Source organism: Macrobrachium nipponense, chromosome 32 (genome assembly GCF_015104395.2).
Source record: "Macrobrachium nipponense isolate FS-2020 chromosome 32, ASM1510439v2, whole genome shotgun sequence".
Classification (NCBI taxonomy): Eukaryota; Metazoa; Arthropoda; class Malacostraca; order Decapoda; family Palaemonidae; genus Macrobrachium; species Macrobrachium nipponense.
Window position 1 is genome coordinate 43,512,137 of NC_061094.1, and position 27,071 is coordinate 43,539,207.

Consider the following 27,071-nt stretch of genomic DNA (forward strand, 5'->3'; position numbering starts at 1 on the left):
CCATTTGATCAAATATTTTACCACAATTATTTATAAAGTTACTAACTTAAAAACTATCTTTTACACTGGACAGTATTAGAAAAGTATATTGCTAAGTTTGAATATTCTCTATACTAGGGTCTTACTAACAAAATACTGAACAATACAAGTATATAAGTTTTACTGCCACTAATTACGGTCTCCTCAGATGACTGAATTACCCATGAACATGAAACAGCTCCCTAATCGCAATAACAATGGCAGAAAATCATTCTACTGCATCCGAGAAAACAAACCAGCAAATGGTGAAGAATGGTACCCTACAGAATACTATAGTGTCCTGTAAAAGCAGGTCTGCAACTGAATATAGAGTATTTGTATCTATAAATTTGGTTTTAAAGCAACTAATTTGTTTTCAAAGCATATAAGAATTACCTATATCGCCTAATGATGCTGGACTATACTATTTATATGGGTTCCTAGACCTACAAAGATGACGGTCTCAATGCTACATACTTTACTGATGTACTGTTTTCCCGTCTGGTTATCATTAGCTTCACGCTAAAGTGCTACAATACCCAGTTCCAGAAATATTTAATTCCTTTACTGTAAAACCGCTTAGTGTTCCTTGTGTCAGTATTATTTTATTTGACGTTTTAACACTACTTTTAAATTGAATGTTTATTTATCTTGAAAAATAATAATAATAATGCTCCCCACATAATCTACTTGGAAAATATTTAGAAACAATAATATTCTTCTCCCAGAAAAGGCGTTCAAAATTTATTCATACATTTCTGATTCTGTCGCCACACAAAGACAAACTTCCATCCAATAGCTAGTACGGAGCTCCCAAAGTCTCTTACGTAAGCCGCCACTTCACATAACAGCCATAATCGTATCTTTCTCAAAATGTCTTCACAATCTGACTCATTATAAAGCTCCATCTTTCGTATGGAATCACCTTATATATATTAATATATATATATAATATATATATATATATATAGATATATATATATATATATATATATATATATATATCCTATATATATATATACCTTGTTAAAGCATTCGAAATATAACCTTCTGACAAGCTTTTCAGTTTTATTTTTCTTTTATAATCTCGTAATATTTATTTTAATGATGTAACCTTACATCAGAGACTTGTAACTTTATACACAACTCGTTCACAATTTAGGCATCCATAGGGCACAAAGTGACCTTGTCTCCGAATACCGCACCAGTGGTTAACTGTTGTATGATTCGTTGGTAATTGCCATACATAATAAGTGATAACTCAAACCTTTTCAAACAGGTAACAAATTAAAGTCATTATCAAATGACTACTATCTACCTGTTTATCCTTAACACTGCTTCTCACATTTGACTTCACACTGACTTTCCAAATTTTATCTAATATAAATTTTATTCCACAAATTAAGATCCATACAATATGCAAGAGCATCTCCCAGCAACTGCATACTATGGTCACAATGGTAAGTTCTCATTCTTGTACATCATTCCAAGTATATTAAGTAAGGAATGCCCATAACATTGCTAATTTATTTTCCATAATAATTAACACACTAAAATAAGGGCAAGATTTTTTATGTGAAAATACGTGTACAGAAAAATAGTTCACTAAATTGCTGGATTCTCAGTGAGAATAAATATTTGATCGTTCACAGAGACGGACTCTTAGTTCTCAAATAGGACTGCACAGCATACCAAGTATGATTTGACGATATAAAGACTTCTTTTTTTTAATAAAATCGTAACAGACAATTATCTATAAGTAAAGCAGGAACACAATAGATGTATTTTCTGAAGCTAACCAATTCCACCCACACACCGAGCTGAGACTACACCCACATGTACACCAAAGCTAACATCTCGACCTTCCTAACAATTCTTATAAGGCCCTCAACGTCCACTCAAATTCCCCCATGTGAATCTACCGAGTGAATGACAGGTTGCATTGTGGCGTCGATCCTCGAAATCCAGTGTAGAAACTAGTAAATTAATTTAATACAGCAGCGAAGACACCCCGTCCCAGCTTTAATGGGGTCCTAAAACTTGCCCCAAACGACATTCCACAATGAGAAGACGGAGGGGAAAAAACCGAGAAAAAAGGAACTTTTAACTTCTCGCTTACATTCTTCCCTGACTCATGAGACAAAGCGATGTCTGAAAACGCCTAGTATACATAAAGAGCAAATTTCCTCTGTTTATTTTATAACTAATAATCTTCTGCTATGATTTCTGTTGAGACAGTTGTACACGGCGGAAGGAAGGAGAGTTGCAAAGATCTGAAGTCGGCAAGGGTATGTACGTATGTATGTACATCCGTCTATGCCCAAGGTTACTCTTGGCCGTCTAACCCTCCCCCTTCCATCCCAGACCCCCAATATAACAAACACCATTCTTCTCGCCCCTTCCCCCCTTCCTCCATCTCTCTCACTCGCCCTGCATCACCAAATGAAGAATCGTAATGCCAATCTTGTCACAAAATAAAACATCTTAAAAATTGTTTTTGTCGATGACAAACAGCATTTCAGATATTTCTAAACATGAATTAAGCTTTTTTGAGTAAATGGTGTATGCACAAGAATATATAATTTCTATATAAAAAAAAAAAAAGTTTCCTATCACAGGCGGAAGGTTCAAGAATGGTGCGAATGATTTTACGATTACAAAACACACACACACACACATATATATATATATATATATATATATATATAATATATCTATATATATAATATATATATTCTTTCCAACTTGTTTCAACAAATAATTTAGGGATGATGGTACCGACTGTTTACCATGTGCGCGTGGGTGTTTAAAATTCAACCATGATTAATCCACTTGCATGTCCTTCCTTACCTGTAGACGAACTTCTGTCCGAGCACCTTCTTGATGATGTTCTTGTCGTAGTAGTACCTGAGGGCACGAGAGAGTTTGTCATAATTCATGTTGGTCTTGTTCTTCCTGAGACCCCACAGGCGAGCCACCTCTTCGGCGTTCAGGAGCTTGAATTCCCCCTCCGAGTTCGTCCACGTGATGATGTGTTTGTATTGGTTACTGAGGAGTAACTCCAGTAGGAACTGCCACAGTGTTATGTTGTTCACCATTCCATCTGTTTCGGAGAAACCAAAGGGAAAAAGAGAGAGAACTTTAGTGACTGACTCAAACACTCCAATGCATGGAAAGTACCGTGAATATAATAATGCGTAAACAAAATATGAAATCAGAATGATTAAAATGTTTAACGAAAGAACAAGCTTTTTCTAAATAATGAGAAATGAAAACCCGTATGATGAAACTTAGAGGGAGAAAGTAAAATGTCCGTGAAAAGAGGTGAGAAAAGCACAGCTCCCATAATCCAGAGTTCACTGTCCGACGGCCTTGAACGATCTTGATGTAAACTGCAACTGCAGCATCTAACCCTAACATGCTGGGCATTGATGTTATCTGATATCGTACTTTACAGTATCCACTGTACTAATAACAGCAAATTACACGAAAAAGTCTTCATCTCTTAGTCACAGTGAAAGGGATATGTTCACAAATACTCTTCAAATTGTGTAAAGTACTTTATGACGATGTCACATAAAAAAAGTTATCAATAACTCTCCCAAAGGTATTTTCTATCTATATGTTCCAGCACGCTTCATAAGTGCGAGAGAGGAAGGACCATCAACCCCACATTTTTACATTAGAGCACTGCTTAATCACTGAAAAATAGTCAGATACTCTGACCATTACAAGGGTGAGTTAGTGCATGAATCTCGTTACCCCTTTTTCCTACTAATTTTCTACTGTTCTATATTATTTATATAAAAAAATTACGTCTTGTATACAAACCCACTCGGAATCAACAGTTCTCCATCTGTAATGAAATTACGATGTTCCGAAGTTTTCTTCGTCTTGACCTAATGCACCCCTTCAAATGGTACTTTTGTTCTAGTGCTTTTGCTCCGCGTTTCTTATCAAGGATAAAATGCAGACTACGTCCCGCCCGGCACATGCCTAATCATTGGGGTCACTCCTCTTGTCAACCCAATTGTTCTTTTGTTCTCGTACTGTCTTGCTAAGACTGAGTCTTTCTCCCTCTTTGAAAGTTATTTGAAACAAGCCATACCATGTCTTCGGTTATGGTCAGTTTTCCCCTTAATAATTCCACAGAGGTCTTTATGCATGCATACATACACATATACACAAATCTATCATTATATACGTATTATTATATATATATATATAGAATATATATATAATATATGTATATATATATATAATATATATATATATATACTATATATATATATATATATATATATATATACTGTATATGCACATTTTTCAAGTTTACTCTGCAAGACCGCATATAATTATGAGCTCATGAATGGGAAGTTGTTTCAGATTCCCAAGTAAATTATAAGTATTTGCATAATAGAAATATACTTACACCAATGAAGATCAGAAACCCAAAAATATAATTTGCAATACTACTAAACCACCGTCATCGCAACCATGAAATCTTCCATCTTTTATCATTATTTTTTTTTTTTGTAGCTCAAGAGTCCCATCAGTAATTAAATATCTTTATACAATGTACTATATCCTATGCTGCAGGAAGCCCATATACAAGTATTTACTATAATAAATCAAAATCATCCCAGGTCACTAACCCGAGCATGTGACTCGTAATTATTGATAAATGTACGAATATATTACAAATCTCCTATGATCCTAGACATCAAGGAACGAGTTCAAAAGTGATATACCCAATTTAGAATGGGGCGACTGGACCATATTTAGAGGTTTCATAAAAAAAAATAAAAAGATTACCACTATTACTTTCCAGACACATTCGATACCGATACCTAAATATATTATGTTACACGCCACGTCTAAACACACACACACACACACACACACACACACACACACACACACACACACACATATATATATATATATATATATATATATATATATTATATATATATATATGTATGTTGTTATGTATGTATATAGTATATATGGCAGGAGCAGGAGCACAGACTCGTCTACCAGCAAGGTCAAGCAACAACCTTTAAAGCAAAAACCCGTTCCGCCCCCTCGTTCTCTTCCTCCATCTTTCCTATCTTCCGTTTTTCCCTCTTGGCAAGATTTTATCTTTCCTCTTTCGTTCTTGATTTGATGATTGAAATACACTTCTCAATTCCACAGACTGCGTGAATGTTCATATTTTCGATTGAAGTGTATCTCATTTATGAAAAACACTAATGTCTCCAAGGCATCTAAGGACCGTAATCCTTTCCATCAGCGTTCTAAGCTTCGAATCCTGTAACAGAAAATTACGGTTGGCAATACTGGTGACCTGCCTTGGATAGAAACTGAAAAAGAAATGGTGGCAGGTAACTGACCTGCGTGCGTTGGCTTTTGGCGGCGTCGGGTATCGGAATTTATCCTTTACATCGAGAATAATCTAGCTGGCAATTATAGAAAGCTCTCTGTCCCATGAATTAAGATGATTGGAAGCATCGGCAGCCATATATTGACGCCAGTTATTTTTCTTTTACTGTCAAAATCAACTAACGCAAAGTTTCGTACGAATTCGGACGAGAATAAGACCGATATGTTGGAAAGACTTACAAAGATCTAAATACGAAAACGTTACAGATAATTCATATTGAACAATAAAAGCCAAAACCCAAATATCAATTTAGCAATAATAGTTGATCTCAGTTCTCGCGTATATATATATATATTATATATATATATATTTATATATATATATATAATATATATATATATCTATATATATATATATACATAATATATATAATATATATATAATATATATAAGTTATAGGTCGTTTATAATGACGCATATACATCATACAAAACAGAAAAACTTGTGTGTAATTTACTTGGATATTCTGACAGTATTCCAGTACCTGATTGCACTGTTCATAAGAACAAAATATTCCCGTGCTCACTTCTGTGCTTAAAGATTTGCAGAAACTTAAGAAAACCGGAGTAGCTGGAATGATGCAGAACAATGTATATATTTCTTGCTTGTTTCTGAGTACTAGAATATTCTGTCACTATGGAATACCAAATGCTGTGAATGGTTGAAGGCAAATATTAGTTCTCTAAGAAAGACAGAAAATAAAAATTACTGAGAGTACAGAATACCATATGTAGAAAAATCACGTACAGCAAAGAATGATTACATGGTACATATAACGAAAACATTGGTTTGAAAATTCACAATAAAGAGAAACAACCGTAAAACTTAATGCATGAATTGAATAAAAAACACAATAAATAAATAAAGAATTCAAGAGGAATCTAAAATAAGGAAACTGAAACCAAAGGATATATATAATATAGATGGACAGATAGATAGATAGATAGATAGATAGATAGATAGATAGATAGATAGATAGATAGATAAAGGCTCTGTGATCTGTTATTCTGAAAGGAATCTAGTGATGTGGAATTCTGAAAGAAATATAGAGGAGATTTCAGTCGCTTGAACAAGAATACCCTTACAACATGAACAGGCCATCAGTAAATTTCTTGCTAATCACTCTCACATTACACCGAAATGCAATGCTGAACTTCATATACAAAAGGAAATTATGAGTAGTATCTAGGAATTGTAGATACAATCATTGCTACTGATAAAAAGCCCGATTACAATAATAAGAGCAAAATAAACACGCAAACAGCACTTATAATAAATCTTAAAACTCTGGATGCAATACAATCTATATTACTGCTACAAATACTACACAGTAGTACAAACAACCACAAATAATTGCCCTAATTTTACCCTAATTAAAAAATGGCTATGTGATTCTTTCCAATCGTTGACAGTCCAAACAATCTAGTTTAATTACATATCATCAACATTCCTGATAAATCAAGCCCAAGCTATTTCCCTGCGCTGGCTATGTTCAAAATCTCCTCAAAACCATTTTCATGTCTTTGTGTTTCCTCCAAGAACTTCCCTACCACGATGTCTATGAATAGCGACGATGTGTCGCCAGCGTGCGTTTTAAAATCTATCAATCAACCCTTCTCTCTCTCTCTCTCTCTCTCTCTCTCTCTCTCTCAAACTTATAGATCAGATAGAAAAAATAGGAATCAAGGGGGAACCGCAATATATGGGAAAGACAAAAAACAAGGAAAAATATATGAGAAATATAGTAACTCAGAATGTGAACTAATAGCGGTAGAATTTGAATCTGAAAAATTGATGAACATAGTAATATATAGACCTCCTAATACTAAAGAGTTTGACTTAATAATTGAAAAATTGGATGATATATGTAGAAATCACAAGGACTGGACTATTCTCCTATCTGGTGACTTCAACTTTCCTTTCGTAGAATGGAAAGAACGAATAGGAGATTGTGGTTGTACTTATACATATAAAAAAGAGAGTAATAGTAGTGCAGAAGATAAGAGGCAATTTGAAAAGCTATTAGATATGCTACTAGAATACAACATTCAACAAATAAATCACCTGCCAACAAGAAAGGAAAATACTTTAGACCTAGTATTTGTGAACGAGATGAATTATGTTAAAGAAATAATAGTTTATAATGCGAGTATTTCAGACCATAATGTCATAGAATTAACAGTTCATTCCAAAGCAAGTGAAAATAGAGATAAGCAAGAAATGAAAAAGTGGGAAGGATATGGAAAATACAACTTCTACAGTAAAAATATAAAATGGTCAGAAATTAATGAAGAATTAAACAAAGATTGGGATAACATTTTCGTAAGTGATGACATAAGGGTAAATACGGAGATATTATATAAAATATTGGAGAAAATAGTGGAAAAAATATATACCGAAGAAGAAAAGTAAACATCATTCATGCATACCAAGAGACAGAAGGATCTTGTTCCAGAAAATCAGAAAGTGGAAAAAAGGTCTTGCAAAAGAAAAAATGCATGGAAAGTTATAGAACTAAAAAGTAAGATAGAAAATGCAGAACAAAAGATTATACAATCAAAAGAAAATGAAAAACGGGACTTGGAAGAAAAAACCCTATTAAATATCAAGCAAAACCCCAAACTATTATACTCATATGCGAAGAAGATGAATAAAAGAAGAATAGAAATAGGCCCTCTGAGAATTGAAGGGAGATTAACGAATGAAAAAAAGGAAATTTACAACATACTGGCAGAACGATATAAGAGAGAATTCACCCCTAGAATAGATAATGAAGATAATGATATAGAAGTAAGGGATGAAAATAGTGAATATTTAGCTGACATAGATATTAATGAAGCTGATATTGTGCAGGCTATTAATGAAATTAAAAATGGAGCTGCTGCAGGGCCTGATGGAATTCCTGCTATTTTGTTAAAGAAAGTAGTTCATTCTATCGCAAAGCCACTTGCAATATTATTAAGACAAAGTGTAGATACAGGCAAGATTTATGATGAGCACAAATTAGCATATATTACCCCTACTTTCAAAAGTGGATCAAGACTAGAGGCAAGTAATTATAGGCCTGTGAGTCTAACATCACATATTATGAAAGTGTATGAAAGGGTAATGAAGAAAAATATTATGAAACATTTAATAAAAAATAATTTGTTTAATAAAGGACAACATGGTTTCGTACCCAGAAAAAGTACACAAACCCAACTGTTAGTCCACCGTGAGAACATATTCAAAAATATGAAAAGCGGAAATGAAACAGATGTGGTTTATTTAGACTTTGCAAAAGCCTTTGATAAAGTAGACCATAATATATTAGCGAAGAAAATTAGAAAACACAATATCGTGGATAAAGTAGGAAGATGGTTAAAAGAATTCTTACACAACAGAAAACAGATAGTTATAGCAAACGACGAGAAATCGGATGAAGCCAAGGTAATATCCGGTGTGCCGCAAGGTACGGTGTTAGCTGCAATACTGTTTGTTATTATGATTGAAGACATAGACAATAATGTTAAGGATTCGGTAGTGAGTAGTTTCGCAGATGACACAAGAATAAGTAGAGAAATTACTTGTGATGAAGATAGGAACGCTCTACAAAGAGACCTTAACAAAGTATATGATTGGGCAGAGGTAAATAGGATGGTATTTAACTCTGATAAATTTGAATCAATAAATTATGGAGACAGAGAAAGAAAGCTATATGCATATAAGGGACCTAATAATGAGACCATCACAAATAAGGAAGCAGTTAAAGACCTTGGTGTGATGATGAATAGGAACATGTTATGCAATGATCAAATAGCAACTCTGTTGGCAAAATGTAAAGCAAAAATGGGAATGTTGTTACGGCACTTCAAAACAAGAAAAGCTGAACACATGATTATGCTTTATAAAACATATGTTCGTAGTCCACTTGAATATTGCAATATGATATGGTACCCACACTATCAAAAGGATATTGCACAAATAGAGAGTGTACAAAGGTCCTTTACAGCTAGAATAGAAGAAGTTAAGGACCTAGACTACTGGGAAAGACTACAATTCTTAAAATTATATAGTCTAGAAAGGAGAAGAGAACGCTACATGATAATTCAGGCATGGAAACAGATAGAAGGAATAGCAGAAAATATCATGGAACTAAAAATATCAGAAAGAGCAAGCAGAGGTAGATTAATAGTGCCCAAAACTATACCAGGAAAAATAAGGAAAGCACACAGGACATTAATCCACTACGCACCAGCATCGATAATGCAGTGTCTATTCAATGCGTTGCCAGCTCATCTGAGGAATATATCAGGAGTGAGCGTAGATGTGTTTAAGAATAAGCTCGACAAATATCTAAACTGCATCCCAGACCATCCAAGATTGGAAGATGCAAAATATACCGGAAGATGTACTAGCAACTCTCTGGTAGACATTAGAGGTGCCTCACACTGAGGGACCTGGGGCAACCCGAACAAGATGTAAGGTCTGTAAGGTCTGTAAGGTCATACGTAATGAAACAATTCTAGGTCACAACGGACCCCCATATAATTCCAATAGCGCAATACAGAGGGATGCTCTGTTGAACCCTAAATCTAATACCTATTATCCTTTTTCTCCAACCCCATCCCCCCTACCCACTTACCCCTTCCCCATTCCAGATAATCAAAGAGTAAGGTGGATGGGTAGATAAATTGATGGAGTAATTGGAATGGGAGAAGAATGGGGGAGGGGGGGGAGGGGGCGGAGGGGGGGACTTAGGGGCTTCAACGAGGTATCTCCGGTGGGCGACTGGCAGCGTCATGGTGTCGGGCATGCGGGCGGGGGCGGGAAGTGCCAATTGTCGCCCGATTACGCCCATTCTGCCAATTACCCCGCCCATCACAGACTGGCGTCACCCTCTGCTCATAGATTGGCACACACAATGGGCGGCTGGCCGTAGCACACTCCACTCGGACCCACCGTTAACCCTGACACCAACAGCAGCTAGGTCGGCCTTCCACCACAAGACAACAAAGGCTGCAGCATCATTTATGTGATTCTCTTTTTCCCTTTCGTTTCAGAAATGGATGGATGGATGGATGGATGGTGGCCTTTTGTACCAAATTTGCCCTTTCTTTAGTCCTTCTGCTCCGCTCCGTCCCTATTCTCTCTCTCTCTCTCTCTCTCTCTCTCTCTCTCTCTCTCTCTCTCCCCAAGAGGATGATGATGATGCCCCTGACCGGTCACCCTCCCAAGATCATTACTTACTTGAAATTAATATGGCCCCAGACTCAGGCCATTACGAAGTTGGCAGATCATTCGAGAAAAAATTCTGAAATATTACCCTGCGTCTTAGAGAAGAGTGTATATAATTTTTTGTGAAATATAAAAGATGGCTATGTTGAAGCTTGTCAGGAATGTAATATTCTTCGAAGAGTCTAACTAGGTAGCCCTTGTGGAATTGAATGTGGATGCTAACGGGGTGCCATTGCCTTTATCTTTTCTTAAGTACTGCTTTCAAATAAATTTACCAAAACTGCACCAGTACTGCACTCGCCTACAAAATAAGATTGTTTGGAATATACTGTCATCATTATTCCTTTTCTATGGCCCTTACATGAACGGCAATCATTGAAACTTTACATGAAACTACTGAACACTGGTATCAAACTTTGTCATTTTTTTTTTTCAAAGGATATAATGCTAGGGTAGGTTTTGACAGATTTTGTGCTTATAATTCAACACCTCAGGATCAACTGAAAAAAGGGAGAAGGACGTTCACCTCAGTTAATGTACACCCACATTAGTTTCCTGAATTAGCCTTTCAGGGTTGTATGAGAATACTTAATTTTGAGACTTCAAAATTTTCTCCAACAGTTTTTCTGCAAAGTAATAACCATGCTCGTACCTCTGTCTGAGTAGCGCTAATTTTACTAGTTCTGAAATGTTTTCTTTAGTGCTTCACATTATATCCATTACGCAAATGAACATTATAGATAACGCAAAATAAACCAAGGGTACTTTGTTCTACCTTGAGAAATTGCGCCCATCGCATAAAGAAATGTTCGCGATAATTTTTTTAATTATTTTTTTTGTCCACTTACTACTTGTTTCCTTAGGGAAAAAAAAGTCTTTTACGTCTCAGTCTTTTAAGTACGAACAAAATAAAGGATATGGATGATCAACTGTTTTGCTCGTATTTTGCATATAAATAGCTCCATATGAATGTCTGTTAATAATAATAATAACAATAAGTACGATGGTGGTGGTGGTGGTGATACTAGTAGTAGTAGTAGTAGTAGTAGTAGTAGTAGTAGTAGTAGTAGTAGTAGTAGTAGTAGTATTCGACTGATGACCTCACGAACAGGCACGCCGTTCTTGAAGCAGGCGACTCTCCATATCCGTTTAAAGCGCGTTCAATTCCAATTCTGTATCAACGGGCCAATTCAAATCACGTTTCTGTGCTGCATTCCGATTACTCATTAAGGACTATGTTTGAATTTACACTTCTTAAAATTGACGGGCTTGCCCTTTATTAGAGTGAAAGGATGAATAAACCACTGCTGAGGTTTTTCAGGAATATAACTTATGAGGGATTAATGTTGCAAGGTATCAACTAGACCCGTTTCTTAAAAGCAAGTTTCGAAACGTTTCAAGTTTATTAATGCTTAACGTAGTCCGCCCCCCGCCCTTCTTTTGTTATTACCAGTGACGATGAATGCGCGTAACTTTAAAGTTGATTTCAGTGACGTGATTAGCTGCCACATCAAAAGATTAACGTACGTGAGTAACGAGTTCATCCCAAACTTCTTTTCATATCACACGTAGGAAGGAAGACCGGAGATGCCTGGTGCATTAAGATATGAAAGTCCTATGAAATATTAAGAAATTTTTGCCTGAAAAGAGACTTCTGAAATATTGTCAGGATTTTCAATACCACGTTTCGAGGACAGTAAACAGATAAATCCCTACTATTCTCCTACAACAAATACCTTTGAGTTGTTTCCATACCACCGATGGAACCTTCGGAACATACAAAAATAGCTTCGGTGTAGAACATTTTATCCGAAATTCATTTTACTCCCGTGTAACACAATTTGCAATGGTATACACCCCTCCCAAGATTCTGAATTATATAATCTTGGCAAATCAATCCTTTTTTTATTACCCCACGAAACCACATCAAAATACCTGACAATTAATCCTGATCCTGTTACTGCTCGACAAAAGAGCCGCACACTTGTCGGAGATCTCTTGCAAATGTTCACAGCGGGACTACCAGAAGTTAGCGCGATAATCTTCATTTTCATCTATCAACAGCTTAACGCATCCATGGTTACAAGTAACACTTCAGTGAACCCTATATACTTTACCATAACAATAACGCTCACAGTTTTCAACACACCAAAGTATAATACATATATATTTATTATATATTATGATATATAATATAGATAATATAATATATATATAATATATATTTTTTATATATATATATAATATATATATGGAGGGGTAGAAAGGGTTCCAGCGATCTTAGCACCCCACCAAGCTCGTTTCTTAATACTGTACCATCAATGTTACAGTACGTCTTCATGACTACTATTACCATCAAAGTTAATAGCTGCATCGTTCGTGGTGTGAATCTTATCGTTGTTAATTTGAAAGTATAACAACACAGACACCATCCCCACATAATCGGAGTAATTTATATGCAATTTCATAACATCCTAATTGACTGTAAACCTAAAGAGTACGAACATTATATAAGTACAGGTCATATTTTCTCTCTCCTGAACAATACTTCACGTGATCAAGTACTCTCTCACAATGGCATGAAAACGAATACATTTTATATGCTGAAAAGATACGATAGACAAGATCACACCGACAAAGAAGCGACAAAAGAATATGGTCACTGTTATTCTAACCTTGATATTATACGACAATTGTATGGGGTTGCTGATCTCGGCGCACTATATCGATGGACAACAATGGTTGGAGATATTCTTACTCATAAGTAAACTTCGAGAAACTCTCTCTCTCTCTCTCTCTCTCTCTCTCTCTCTCTTCTCTCAAAAAGACGGCAGTTTTCAACCTGATACGAAAAGCATTTGAAACTTCCGCATTTCCGCGTGATGCGCCATCTTAGTGTTCATAGCTTTTCTCTTATTACAAGAGTAACATGAATACTTTGTCACAAACTTGTAAAAGTGTTGATGTATTTTTGATAATGTGTAGGGAGAAACTTTAGCGACAATAGTGAGTTTTCTTACTGAAGAAGAAAATTATCAATAACTCACCACCAAGATGAGTCAAGCGATAACATTAACCTTCCCATGTTTACTGATACACAAACAACTCATGGGCAGATCTGATTAAACATACTCATCAATACACACACACACACACATATACATTTATATATATATATATATATATATATATGTATATATATATATATATAATATATATATATATATATATATATATATATATATATATAAATGGGCGTTTCCCTTTTCAAGGAATGGATTCCTAGAAAAGAAAGGATAATAACCACTCCCACATTCGCAAACGCACGCACACACACAAACGCCTGTGTACGTATTTGATGTGGAAATCTTTTGCAGTGGATGTTCATTCCCGATTCAGATGGAGATATAAATTTGAAATGCATGACTGTGGTAGGGGTGTAAGAATGCTACCACCGTAGGTCCCGCGTGTCGTAAAAGGCGACTAAAAGGACAGCTGCTACCTTGCAGTCTTACTTCTTTAGTAAAAGGCTAGGCCCACCGCCAACAACTGTGGAAACTGCTGCCTTGCAGGTGGACTTTTTAGTCAAAGGCGAGGTCCACCGCCAATAACTGTGGTTGATGACAGCAAAGGCATGCGGTCATAAAAACCCCTTTACCAAATAATAAACCATGCCTGATGTTGTAAGAAAGGCGCATCAGGCAACCGACCCCTTAGTGTAGGGATAACGGTGGGGAAGAAGACTAATGTATAATATATATATATATATATGTGTGTATATATATATATATGTATGTATATATATATATATATTATTATATATATATTATATATATATAGATATATACACATACATACATACATACATACATAGATATTCACGCACACTTACGAACCGATTCACTTGGAGAGCAAAGAAGCTTACCTGTATATTCGACCACGTCCTCCATGGCGCTCACTTCTTCACCGTCCCCAGTCATTGAATCGCTTTGGTAAAAAGTAACCATGTGAATTTAATCCGATGTTTCAAATTCACTCATCACTTGGGTGTTATTTCGGGGCCACTCAAAAGCAATCTCTCTCTCGTCAGGCACTTCATCGCGGGGTCAGTTTCACTGTGAGATTCCTACTAAGTTTAGTATCTAGGGATTAACGGCGGGAGAGCGAACAGATGGACGGAGAGACAGAGACCATCACGCGGAATACAGAAAGAAGAGTTGGGCAGCACTAGTGCAGCCTGCCAGCGTAGACGTCCGCTGCGATTTGAGTCACCACAGGACAGGCTACCAGTTCCGGCCGCCCTTACGTAGCCGGTTGCTATGTTTTATTTATGCTTCCCTCCCAACCCCGTCCAAATGAAATGGATCTATGTATTTTGAGTTATAAATACAATATTAGCCATATGCCATTATTTAACGTTATACGGGAATGCAATAAAACTTCCGACGTAAAATGACACTCGAATATTTTTTCTGGCGACATCTGGCAACAACCCCGATTCTATCTCTCTATCTTTTAGCGGGATACCCAACGATAAGAAACCATACAACGCATCGCACAGTACATGTCAGTCTTAAGGTGCTGATGGTGCTGAAGCTTAACGTGGATCGATTGTACCCCCGAAAAGTAAACGACCTCCTACGCTCGAAGATGCCTTACAACGTGGCCTTGGGCCATCCAAGTCAAGATGAAGCAGCCCCACTTCACAGGTGCAGCCGCCCATCTATTGCGGAGAGAGGGATTTACATACATTATGAAAATCATAGGGCGCAAGAGGGGGAGGAGACGAAGACCAACACGCACATTTAATACCCCTCCCCCTTTCCCCCTCCCCGGACATTAATGTCATTTCCTTTCAAATTCCGCCATGGTTAGAATTCTTTATAATATTTTCATGATGCTCGAGAAATTATCTCTGGTCGGAGAGGCCGTAGATTACAATGGGAATGTTTTGTTATCATCAGTATATACTTCACGCCACCCTTGGCTACAACAGGAACTTAATACAATTGATGTTGTACTCGCTGGTTGTGATACACGTGCAAAGCAACAGCAACATGACTATGACCAATAACAGTAAAAAACTATCTGCAGTCACTGATTGACTGACTTAGTAATAAAAAGCGTCATTATAGTATCTAACTGATGCGAAATATAATCAACTTGATGAAGACTGATGTGGTTTTACTACAAAACCAATACTAATGCTGAGAATAATAACAAAACAAGTATTATTATTATTATTATTATTATTATTATTATTATTATTATTATTACCAAAATCTTCATATTAGCATTACGAGTCTTCGAATGGAGAAACAAATCCAGTTAGTTAAATGTACATTATAAATTTAAAACTTTAAGTTAAATTTAAAACTTTAAATTTGTTTTAAAGTTTTACATTTAAACTACCTGTGGATCTGTACATTTACCATTATTGGTTGGTTATTTGTTTCCTCCATTATTATTATTATATTATTATTATTATTATTATCATTTTACAACCATGATTAAACTCATCCGTTACCATTCCATCACCGGACTTCAGCGAACGTCGTGTGGCGTCAGCAGACACAATCGTGCAAGAGACTTAATCCTCTCCGTGTAGCATTTGCATGTAAACAGGGTGCGAGTACGTTCGTAGCCGGGCAATGTTGCGCAACCTTTTGTTAACAGGTGGGAAAGAATCATCAAACATCTGCCCCCCCCTGTCTCTCTCTCTCTCTCTCTCTCTCTCTCTCTCTCTCTTTTAACACGTGTTCCTCCTCGATTATGATTCCCATTTTGTTTTGTTTTTTCCTTTGTTTTTCTCCATTCATATATTTTTTAGTGTTCTTTCGCACAAAGCCATTTTGATTTAAATTTTCTTCTTCTGTTTTGTTTCATCAATATTCTTACAATGATTTTTTCGTATAGGCATGTGAATAGGTGTGTGTGTGTGTGTGTGTGTGTGTGAGCGAGGCGAAGGAAGGGCATCTTTCTCTCCCGGCGGATGGAGGGTAATGAGGTACCCCATTCCTCCCTCCCCTTCATTATGACCACTGGCGGCACTTCCCTCCTCCCAGGAAGTGCCAATTGTTAACCATCCCCCCTCCCCCTCCAGTCAAGGACCCCATTACCTCCCTAACCCTTTCCATGCCCCGCTTCTTACAGTGCCCATCCTATACCCAACTAAACAGCACTAAATCATCACGCTTAAGTCTGATTCTCCACGCTGTGCTGTACTCTTCTCCTGCTTACACACAGCACAAAACATACACATTATATAATATATATACACAAATACACACACATGTATACACATGGATACTTGTGTATATGTATGAAAATAAACGTTTGCTCTTGTTAGGAGAAACAATTTTCGGCAGACAGAAAGACCCAATAAGCAATCTGAAAGCACCCTCCAATGGTGCAGTTGTCTCATATTCCCCTGAACTGCTCAGTTCAAGAAACAAGTCCATCATCAAAGATTCCAGATCACCTGCTATGAACATTCTTCCGTTTTACTGATTTTTCTCACGTTTACGTAACTGGAGTGAATGTGATCTTCCCGTCTATGTTTCCTTAGCATAAGGTATTAGAAAAAATAAAAGGTGAAATGCTTACCCTTGGCTTTGGAGGGTGACATGGCATCGTTGGAACCCTCCGAGTCCTCGGCATCAAACCGTCTTGCCATCTCACATTCTGCAATGACCAGAAGGATTATTATTATAAGTGACGGGAGAAATAGTTTACACTTTCTTTATGATTATTTTAAACGAAACAATAAAAAAATAACACAGTGACACATGAGAGTCAAATAAGGAAACCTCCTGACATAGATACTTTTCCTTTTGTAAAATTCTCCATGATCGTCACTGGCTGCTAAAAGATTCGATTCATCCTTCACTCAGACAGCATGTACTGTTATAGTTCTCTTAGTTTCCTAACTTGAAAGGGAAAATAAATTCAGCTCAGGCAATTCCCCAAAGAGAAAATTAGGCTAAAGACAGACAAACGGATGAAACGAATCTAATATATTAACAGAAAAAAACAGAACAAAGCTAATTTAGCATATATATATATATCTATATATATATATATAATATATATATATATATATATATATATATATAACTGTGCCACATACTAATAAACCAAAGGAACTGATATGAGCTGACATCAGTTGCTAGGATAAAATGTCTTCACGTTTTCAAAATATTATACAACGTGGAATCTTCAGGAAGAAGCAGTTCAACGTTTTCAAGCTACGCAAACACCAGCCCACTCAACCAATCAACATGAGACGACTTCTTTACATAGATCTAAGCAGAGGTGGAATTCAGCCCGGACATAAGCACCAGATATTGACTATTAGGCATTTAAGGAGGCCAGCTTAAACACTTGTGAACAGAATTCTCTAGAGCAAATGGCCAGCGAGATTCCAAACGTACGAGAGGGTACAAAACCGATTTTATTCGTTTGCATTTAACGAACCTACCGAATTTGAAGACTGAGGAATTGGCATATGAGTTTAAAGTTTCTTGAACAGTTTTTTTGTTAAACAATGTTTCTGCATTTCCCTCGGAAAGCACTGTAATCTGTTTGTGTGGAGAGAAGGGCAATAAGATATCAGAGTGATGTTCTAATGGAAAGCATCACACATAAACAAACGCTGTTTACTTTCACAGAATCTCATACTACCCAAAAAATAAATTCCACGAGCTTCACTTTGAGTTGTAAAATAAAAAACAACAACAACAACAACAACAACAAGGCCCCTTCACTGCCCAATACTAAAACACTATTGCCCTCTTCCTCATCCTCCCACTGAACCAGTCAGATCTTTTCATGAAAAGTTAACTCATCACGCATTAGACTAACGACCACTTACATGGGAAAATGAAAAAGTAAATGAAAAAAAAATTATTGGAAAGAATATAAAGGTGGTTTTTTATCAACAAATCTGCAACGGGATGTTTTTGACAAAAACTGAAAAAGATCTCCAGTTTGATAAACGATTTGGCAACTGACTTAGAAGGAAACTCGTGACTCGTAACTGAAAAATATCCAATAGCAACAATAAAAAATAAAACAAAAATATTCCTCACTCCTGCTGCTGCTGCTGTTAGTACCACAATCAATGATGCTCTACTGCTCAAACTCTACTTTTATCAAAGGTTTTGAAACTGGACTCTTATTCTGTACCTATCTTAGACACAAGGTCACAATTAAGTTACATATTGAGAGATCTAGTTTAATAACGCTGTGAATGACACAAAATCACGAAAATTCCATTAAACCTTCTTCAGTTGAAATTATCATTAACAAAGGATTAATTGAATGCAAGATCCATCAACCAAGAAGAATCACGACACGTCCTTTAAATGTACTGTTCCCGAAGGTCATTTAGTTTTACAAAAGAGAGAAAGTATATGATATTCCTGGGGGCCAAGGCCATCCATCATCTAGCAAATCGAACACTCACATTCCGAACTACAGCTGTAGTCTTGAGTCACACACACAAACGCACTTATGCACGCACACCCGTGAATAAAACTTCGGCTCAACGGCCCCCCCCCTTCCTCTCTCTCTCTCTCTCTCTCTCTCTCTCTCTCTCTCTCTCTCTCTCTGACTTTGTTACGTCACAATATACTGTAGAACAGATAAGACGATTGTGATTTCGAGGCTCCGCATTCCCTAACAAGTCGAAATGAAAAGAAAAAATGACTTTTCGAATCTGATAATTAGATTCAAATCTGCGAGGGATTCAAATAAGTGCCCATTCGGGAATTTAAAGTTAACACTTTATAGACTGAATGACCCAACATTAAACAAGTGGCGCCGTTCTTTATAATAAAGGCTGGGATTGTTTTACAATATTTTCCACGCGTGGGCGCACTTGCATGTAAAGCGTCACTAGGTAGAAATAAACTTCAAACAAACCTCCTAATTAAGAGAGCACGAATTATAACACAACTCACTGGATTCACATCAGGAAGTAAACACGATCACGCACGAGCTAAACATGACGAAATCCGCCCCCAAAACTTAGACCCGTGCAACAGAGCCGTCCAAAATGAACACCTACTCATGACGTTCGCTACGCGGCAGGGAAAGAGGGCGGCGTTGATGAGGATGATGATGATGATGCCTTATCTAACTGGTCACGTTATCAGTGATGTGTACGAACCGATGTCTTCGGGTTTTATATTTAACGGTAAGCCTCGAGTGAGAAACGCACGCAATCTCACGCTTTTTTGTTCGGGTTTATGGAAGGAGCCAAGTGAGCATGATAAGGCATTTCCGGTGATGTTCGATGCAAGCTAGGACTGTGTGCGATGAGAAATATTATTATTTATTAAAATAAGGGACGATTCTCACACCACAGGACCGTAAGGAGACACATGCAATCCGAAAATCGATCAGGAAAAAAAAAAAACATTTCTAATATGCGGATGCGGTCGTAACAACTGACACAGTTACTGAAATATTTTTTTTTCTCTTTAACCTTTCTCTGAGCACGGAAACCGGACATTTCGTTTTGAGCGATGGTTAAGAACCAGTAGACGGAGGCGTGAGAAATGGACATTGTTTATAAAGTGTCTCTTCAATTTTATTATTTTGTAATTCTCTCTCTCTCTCTCTCTCTCTCTCTCTCTTCTTCTTTCCTCCTTCTCTCTCTCTCTCTCTCTCTCTCTCTCTCTCTCGTGATCTTGTTTGAATTTGCCTGCTTCTACGATGTATTTATGCATTTTTTTATTTGATTTCTATCCGTCTGTGTTGGAGTCCAATTTCATTATTTTGTAATATCTCTCTCTCTCTCTCTCTCTCTCTCTCGTTTATATATATATATATATATATATATATATGTGTGTGTGTGTGTGTGTGTGTGTGTGTGTATATGTAATGAGAGAGAGAGAGAGAGAGAGAGAGAGAGAGAGAGAGAGAGAGAGAGAGAGAATTACAAAATAATAAAACTGGGCTTTAATACAGACGGACAAAAAGCAATTTCTAAAAAATGTATAAATCGTAGAAGCAGGCAAATCCAAACAAGAACATGAGAAACTTCACAAACAGAAACAGATCAGTTTCCTACATTTTTTTTTTTTTTTTTTTTTTTTTTTTTTTTTTTTTTTTTTTTTTTTTTTTTTTTTTTTTTTTTTTTTTTTTTTTTTTTTTTTTTTTTTATACACCGACTCAAAATATCAGATCCTTTTTCACATCAATGAGACCTATCGAGGGTTTTGTTTAACCACAGAGATGTCGCAGTACGAAAACGAGTCTCTCTTCGCACTCTCCCTCTCGAGCTCATGAACCCCAGCAGAGGAAATTGCTTAACGTCAATGAATCACTATTTCCGGTAGATACGAATAACAAAGAAACCGAAGTTAGTTCGTCTGTGTAGGAGAGAGAGAGAGAGAGAGTAGATCACACGTTACTCAGATTTTCTACCAATAAAGGTACTGAATCAAAAAGAAATTCCTCTTCGGGTTATCGTAACAAAGGAGAAGATGGGTGAAAGCTACCTTCTCTTGTTATATCAACATAAAATAAATACAGTGACCTGAAATGATTATTATGTAAGTTAAGAATGTATTGTAACTGCATATCTAATCCAGATACAGCAACGTTAAAATGATCAGTAATATAGCTTCAAATCGATAACAAAAACTCTTGCAATCAAGAGCGTTCGGAGATCAGCCACGCCCAAAAAAAGGTTCCTCCTCCACCCTAAAGTAACATTCCTCTCCCAAAATCTGATCACTTGTTGCCGCCAGTAACGAGGACCACCTGCGGTAGGAGTTTCAGAAGATTCTCACAATACATTTTGCGTGATCCTGCGCATGAAAGAGGATAACAAGTATTCCAAAAGAAACAAAAGCATCACAACAATAAGAAAGCTCATCATATCAATAACGACTTCAACTCCGTCAAAAACAAATACCTTCGTAAATCATACTACTATTACTTCTACTACTTTTCATAATGATCAGGCTGTAAGAAGTTCATCGCTTACACAAACATAAGGTGTAAGAGAAGTGTATCGGCTTAACTTCAACTACAATGGGAGGTAAAAAATTTTACTGCAAACGATGATGAATAACAACGAATTTTCTGCTACGTAATCTGTATCATATGTGATATATATATATATATAAATATATATATATATATCTATATATATAAATATATATATATATATATACTAATTATAAGATCATCAACCCACTTAGCCTCAGCACGGATTTGAAAGTAATTATAATTACCAAGAAGTCTGGCAGTGAGGGTGGAGGGGCGGAGGGAAGCTGACGCATCGTTCAAGAAAAGTATAACCTACTGCAAGATCACCTCCAACGCTTGGACATTTCCTTCGAGATGTCTGTCTATATAAGTCCACGTTTATCCTTTTAAAGATGATAAGGAGTAGGTCGAGAGAGAGAGAGAGAGAGAGAGAGAGAGATTATGACCTTTCCGACCGCATCGGTTTCCCCTTCCAGCGTAAAAGAGAATAACAGGGTGACGCTCACTCCGGAAATTCTCAAGAAGTCTTTTGCAAAAATTGCGGGCTCCATTTCCGATCATGTGATGCGCCGCGAAGGAGAGAGAGAGAGAGAGAGAGAGAGAGACCATTTGAAATTGACAGCAACATGGTTTGAAAGGTGAATCAGGCGGAGAACTTGGCAGTTGCACTATGAATTAATTGTATTAGGAGAGGGTGGACAGTAATGTGGCAGAAAGAGAATATGAACGAAGGTACAGTCAAGGGAATGAAAGGGGCTAGCAGCTAGGGGCCGAAGGGACGCTACAAAGAACCTTAAATAATGCCTGCAGTGCATCGCATGAGGTCCACTGACGGAACCACCCACCTACGAAGAGAGAGAGAGAGAGAGAGAGAGAGAGAGAGAGAGAATGTTTCTATACAGAGAAACGAAAAACTTTATTTTCTGCATCATGAATCTTTCTCTATTCAAAGTTGCATCATTCCCGTCTCTAACAGATGCATCATTACAGTGTCAACGTGGGGTAGGAATTCACTTCACGTTCATCAATCACGTGGTAATAAACTCGCACTTCATTACCAGATACGACGAAAGCACCGTCATCCACGTGAAGGCACTTGTAACAATATCCAGACGATATCTTACCATCAGAAGGACCGTCAGGAACGACTGACGCAAATTCAGGAGTGATTTTCCCATGCTTGGGAATTATTTGGGGAAAATTCCACATTTCTGAAAAAATCCCAATAATTTAAGTTACCAGAGCGTTGCTCAAGACGGGGAAATGAATGAGTGCCGTGAGAATCTGAACGTCTGTTTGTGATAATGAAAACATCATGAAAACATTATTACGAGATAAGTCATTCTGGGCGCAGCGTTGCTTTGAGGAACTGAAATAGATTATTATTATTATTATTATTATTATTATTATTATTATTATTATTATTACTCGAAGTGAATAACTAAACAATCATAAACAGCATGGCTAAAAGGTAACTGCAAAGCAAGCACTTGCAAAATAAAGAAATGTCTGTATGAGAAAGAGAACAAACGAAAAAAAAAAAAAAAAAAAAAAAAAACTATATATATATATATATATATTATATATATAGTATATATATATATATATGTGTGTGTGTGTGTGTGTGTGTGTGGGTGTAGGGGGGTTGTAAACTACCGTGAATGACTTGAGTCAAAACAGTTTCATTCTTTTTCAATGGCTGTCGACAGTGTAATATGTTTAATAAACTTTTACACGATGACACATTTTGCGATATTCTATCGAGGATTGCCAGAATAAGAGAAAATATCCCTCACTTTGGAGAACCCTATCCACAAGGATTGCTAATTGAGAGAGAGAGAGAGAGAGAGAGAGAGAGAGAGAGAGAGAGAGGAGAGCACGGCAACAGATTATGGCAGTCTTAAGATTTAAACGCTATGCAGCCAGGACTACAGAGGGGTTGTTCTTGACGCATTTTTGTGACGGGAGTGGGAGTGGAGAGTGAGTGACAGACACGAGAGAGAGAGAGAGAGAGAGAGAGAGAGAGAGAGAGAGAGAGGGTTAAAAGATGCCAGAGGCAATAATACAGTTGTTGTCATAACAAAAGCAAAAGAGGTCAACGGACTCATGATCAAGATGGAAGGTTATTGTGGAAACGATGAAACACAATAGACAAATAGAAAGGCGAAAAAGGAGCGGCGGGGAGGAACTATCTGTCTATCCTCCTCCTCCTCCTCCTCCTCCTCCTCCTCACGTTCTTCTTCTCTTCATCTCCAACGGGCGTCTCCAGGGGCACCAGAAGAGGACGGACAAGGCGGCTCTTTGTTGACTGAGATATGCACCGTGGGAAATCAACAGGCTTCCCTCAAATAAGTCCCCTCGCCCTAACCTGGAGTCCTTCGATCTAATCCTTGCTCCCCTAAACACTTAGGTCGCGTCTATACGTTGGCAAGGATTTCTAATCATTATTAGATAAAAATCTATTTCATTTTTAATAAAAATTGATTTTCTAATTGTATTAAGTGATGCATCGTTGAAACACTCCTAAAATCGAAGGAATATCGACTTGGCCTCAACTTTGATAAGTCAGATACATCTACGGCGGTCTGTTGGCAAAACAAAAATCAAATCTGCAAACTACGAAAAGCAATATTTTGATTATCAACAGCGGCGACAGAGACCTTAGAGTGAACGGTCTGACATGAGTGATTGAAAGAGAAAAAAAGAATTTCTGAGAGTGCCTGGATCAACCGACGACACTGGCACCAAAGAGGACGCGCGGAGAGGCATTCAAGCCTCGCTCTGTCCTGTACACTTTTTTCCGCCTCCATCGAAAAGGGCTTGGGTTGTAGGATGCAGAACACAGGCCAGCACTGAAACCAAGGGGTCCCACAAGCCACGTCCTCAAAATACCTGTCTTGAGTTACATGAAGAGGCCACGTCTGAGCGCTGAGTATATATCAACAGGGTGTCCTTTATCAAGCATTATAAGACCGAATTTATACGGCACAGTGATACAGCCAAGACAGAAACCGTCACTCTTCTCTCTCTCTCTCTCTCTCTCTCTCTCTCTCAGCAATGAAAGGCAAACGGTTCTCCGCTATTAAAAGATCGTTGTCACGTACAGGTCTTCAAACATCCCATCTTAAAAGAGTGATGAAGCATTGGCCTGCAATATTCACTCCAGTCATTTTTTTTCTATTTCATTTTGATATTGACATAGGAAACTTCGGCTCCTTGAAATGGGAAAATCTCCAATACATAGACAAATAAACCAAAAAAACGATGCACCATGTATATGAAACATTCGCAATACATCAAACACATCTGAGATTTGATTTGCTTGCTAACCAAGTTTGGTTTTTAAGGCACCCGTACCAGATGCAATATTTTTAAAAGAGGAAAATATACTTCCTGATAAAATATTCGACGTATCGATGTATAATTATTGGTGAAAATTCTGAACTTCATACATCCCCGAATAATAACAAAACCAAGTTAACAAAATACAAAAGTAATACTTAATATGTACGGTATTGTTTTCAACACCACTGATCAAATTGGATTTAAAGGGTAGTTATGAGACCTAGCGTAACTCGATAGTTATCAATGGTAGTAGTGGTAGTAGTAGTAGTAGTAGTAGTAGTGGCAACAGCGGGCCCTTGCGAAGTGCCAAAAATAGTCAGCGCCGTAAGTGGTCGCGCGAGAGTACATAGGGTCACACATAAGCTCTCCCTATAATTAAGACTTTCCTACAAGTGCCACAAGACTGCTGCCCCTCTGCTTTTACCCACAACAAGTGGCCCCTTCATTTATACCCACCCACTCGAGTGCCATCTGAACCACCCACGGGCACCCGGCTCACAGAAAACCTCTTCACGCAAGCAAGGGCGCCCAGGCCGCTCCATTGGTAGTGCTAGGGAATGGGCATCCTATGCAGCACAAAGATGCAGAATAGTAGTAGTAGTAGTAGTTGTAGTAGTAGTAGTAGTATACAATTCTAAATAAAATGCATATCCACTGCTAATAAACCAATGGTTAAGATGAACTTAGTCTATAAAAAAACCTGCACTCTTCATCAAAACTCCTTACAACACAAAATGTAAACATGTAAACACGACATTATGGAGAGAGAGAGAGAGAGAGAGAGAGAGAGAGAGAGAGAGAGAGAGAGAGAGAGAGAGAGAGAGAGAGAGAGAGAGAGAGAGGCTACTACCATTGCAGTCAAGAATGAGTAAACCTTATAGCAAAATACTATTTTCAAAAAATTTCTTTTTATGCATTTCCTTACAATTTCCTGTTAAAGTTGCTTTTATACCCTAGGAATGCTTTCTTTGTCCTCGTATTCTTCACAGATGTTGTACACATTGTCTTCAAGTTCCAAGAACTCTGAAACATAACTTCATGAAAGTGCTGACTGAATTACACTATAAAAAATTACAACTTTAGATATGTATTTTCACGGTATGTAAACCGTCCGCAATACGAGGGAACAAACGACCTTACCCTTGCCTTTATTACAGCACTGAGCTGCTTTGGGGAAAAACAGAATATGCGACGTGCTGCTTAAAAATAACACAGGAAACGGAATGTTCAAAGCTGATGTCATTTGCAGAGGCGATTGATTGTATACAAACTAGGCTTCCCGTCTCTAAACATGATATTGGATCTGGACGCTCCCTGTAGACGTTCCTAGAATTGATTGTATTTCAACTGCCTTCTTAAGGACAAGAATGAGATAGAAAGCGAGTATTTCTTGAAGTTTGGAGGACATGAAAGGCTGGTTATGCTGGGTGAATTAAATGCGTTTATACGTGGCACAGAAAGTAAGCGAATGTTGTTTATAGGTTTTAACGCTTCTAAGAGTAAATAAGAATGAAGATCTTGTGGATATGTTTCAAATACACTTTACCGTTGGAAATTCACGTTTCCATAGAAGGAATATCCTTAGGTATACATGGAAAAGGGATACTGATGAAAAAAAAGTTTGTTAGTTTGAATGTTAGTACAAAACAAAAGGATGTTCCTGGAGGTATATCTGATCATTACCTGGCAGATGCAAAAGCTGAATTAGAAGTTTAAATTGGAAAATACGGGTTGTATGTGTAATTAAGACAGGTGAAGATGATATGAAAATGGATTGGAAGGATGGTAGGCTTCAAGGCAGAAGTGCAAGACGTAGAAGAGGAGGAGCGTGTGTTAATGTTAATAAGGATTATGGAAAAATGAACAAGTTGGTTCATACTATCGTATATCTGAGAATGAAATACCGCAGACGATGGCTGCATGATAAAAGTATGTCACAGACTAGAAGAAGCAAGGTGGTAGTAAGAAGTTTACAGAAAATTAGGAAGAGCACTGGGGTGCTTAAAAAAAAAGATTATAATATTATATATATATATATATA

The 27,071-nt window shown here is 37.2% G+C and overlaps 1 protein-coding gene across 7 annotated transcripts in view; it reads right to left on the minus strand.

Annotated features, from left to right (window-relative positions):
- LOC135207490 (ETS domain-containing protein Elk-3-like) overlaps positions 1-27,071 on the minus strand; it is a 265,420-nt gene that overhangs the window by 6,477 nt on the left and 231,872 nt on the right. For 4 of the 7 annotated variants that reach the window (XM_064239290.1, XM_064239289.1, XM_064239291.1 and 1 more), the window contains 2 exons: positions 17,288-17,365; positions 2,869-3,121 (listed from right to left, as the gene is read on the minus strand). In XM_064239290.1, coding sequence (XP_064095360.1) covers positions 2,869-3,121; positions 17,288-17,365 — 331 coding nt within the window. Of the gene's footprint in view, positions 1-2,868; positions 3,122-14,606; positions 14,956-17,287; positions 17,366-19,644; positions 19,772-27,071 lie in introns of those variants that run through there. The other 3 variants (XM_064239292.1, XM_064239294.1, XM_064239293.1) reach the window with 3 other exon arrangements.